Genomic DNA, 1,448 nt, shown 5'->3' on the forward strand with positions numbered 1-1,448 from the left:
CTAATCGGATGGTTCACAAGAAAAGTTATAGATGTTGAAGTAAAATCAAAATATTGTAAGGCATGTGATAACTGGAAAAGGCAGGAAGATACTACAGAGTATGATGAGTGGTATATTACGTATAAAGAAACTAGTAAATCTAATCACTAAGGTTAGGTTAAGTATGTCTCGTACATCGGCGACGATGACAGTAAAACTTATAAGGGAATTGTGGATGCACAACCTTATGGAGATCAGATTGTAAAAAAAAAGAGTGTCTTGGACACGTCCAGAAAAGAATGGGTTCAAGACTACGTAATTAAAAAAAAAACTAAAGGAATTGGCGGCGCAGGAAAGCTTACCGGTAAATTAATTGACGAACTCAGTTTGTACTATGGATTAGCAATAAGAAGAAACTCAGACAATATTAACAACATGAAAAAAGAAATATGGGCTACTCTTTACCATAAACTTTCAACCGACGAAAAACCGCAACACGATCGATGCCCGTCTGATGCTGATTCATGGTGTACGTGGCAGAGTGCAAAAGCTAAGAATACTCTTGCTTCTTACAGCCATAAGAAACCGCTAAATGAGGAAGTTTTTAAAGCTATTCAACCCATTTATGAAGAATTAACAAACGATGATTTACTTACTGGTTGTTTGGGAGCTTACACTCAAAACAGTAATGAAAGTTTTAATTCTACGGTCTGGAACTTGGCACTTAAAAACTTTTCTAGCGGTAAAGTAGTTTTAGATATAACTACAGATATTGCTGTTTGTACATTTAACGATGGTATCAGTAGTGTTATGAACATTATGAAAGTCTTAAACTTGCCAATAGGACCGAACTGCTATAATTTTTGCTCAGAAATTGATGCTTTGCCAGTCGATCAGGCTGAACGATCAATGAGCGAAGTAGCAAACATTGCGCGCTCCAACATACTATCGGTTAGAAAATCAAAAGATGAGGAAAATATTGCTGTAGAAAGTCAGCTTTATGGAGCTGGTATTGCAGACTAATGGTAAATATTTTTTTTTGTTACAAAATTCAACTTTAACCCCTTAACCTACGATTTAGATTCGAAGATGTTGGGCCGAAATCGTATACAAGCTCGCGCAGCGTTCGGGTCATTCGCACGACTTGTGTAACACGCTGATCGGGCCAAAGCACATTGATCCAACACCCTCTAAATCAAGACCGTCAAAACGTTGTACAGTTTGTCACAAACATAAAAAACGTAAAGAAACAACATGGGAGTGTAAAAAGTGTAAAGTTCCGTTACATGTACCGGAATGCTTTGAACTATATCATACCGTTACAGATTACTAATTTTGTATTTTGGATTTTTGTATAAATAATCATTTTGTAATAAACAATTTGTAATAAACAATTATTGCATCAGGCTGTAATTGCATATCAAATATTCCACGTAATATTCACTTCTGGCCCGACCATCGTACGCGGG

At 36.4% G+C, this 1,448-nt stretch overlaps 1 protein-coding gene across 1 annotated transcript; it reads left to right on the plus strand.

The window, feature by feature from the left end:
- Positions 1 to 156: 156 nt before the first annotated feature.
- On the plus strand, positions 157 to 1,002 carry LOC106751237 (the record flags this gene model as incomplete). The annotated part of the gene is made up of 1 exon (XM_014632079.1): positions 157 to 1,002. A coding segment is annotated over one exon (846 nt), but the record flags the coding sequence as incomplete, so codon positions are not given.
- Positions 1,003 to 1,448: the final 446 nt, after the last annotated feature.

Source organism: Dinoponera quadriceps, unplaced genomic scaffold, assembly GCF_001313825.1.
Source record: "Dinoponera quadriceps isolate SergipeBrazil2010 unplaced genomic scaffold, ASM131382v1 scaffold10144, whole genome shotgun sequence".
Taxonomy (NCBI): domain Eukaryota; kingdom Metazoa; phylum Arthropoda; class Insecta; order Hymenoptera; family Formicidae; genus Dinoponera; species Dinoponera quadriceps.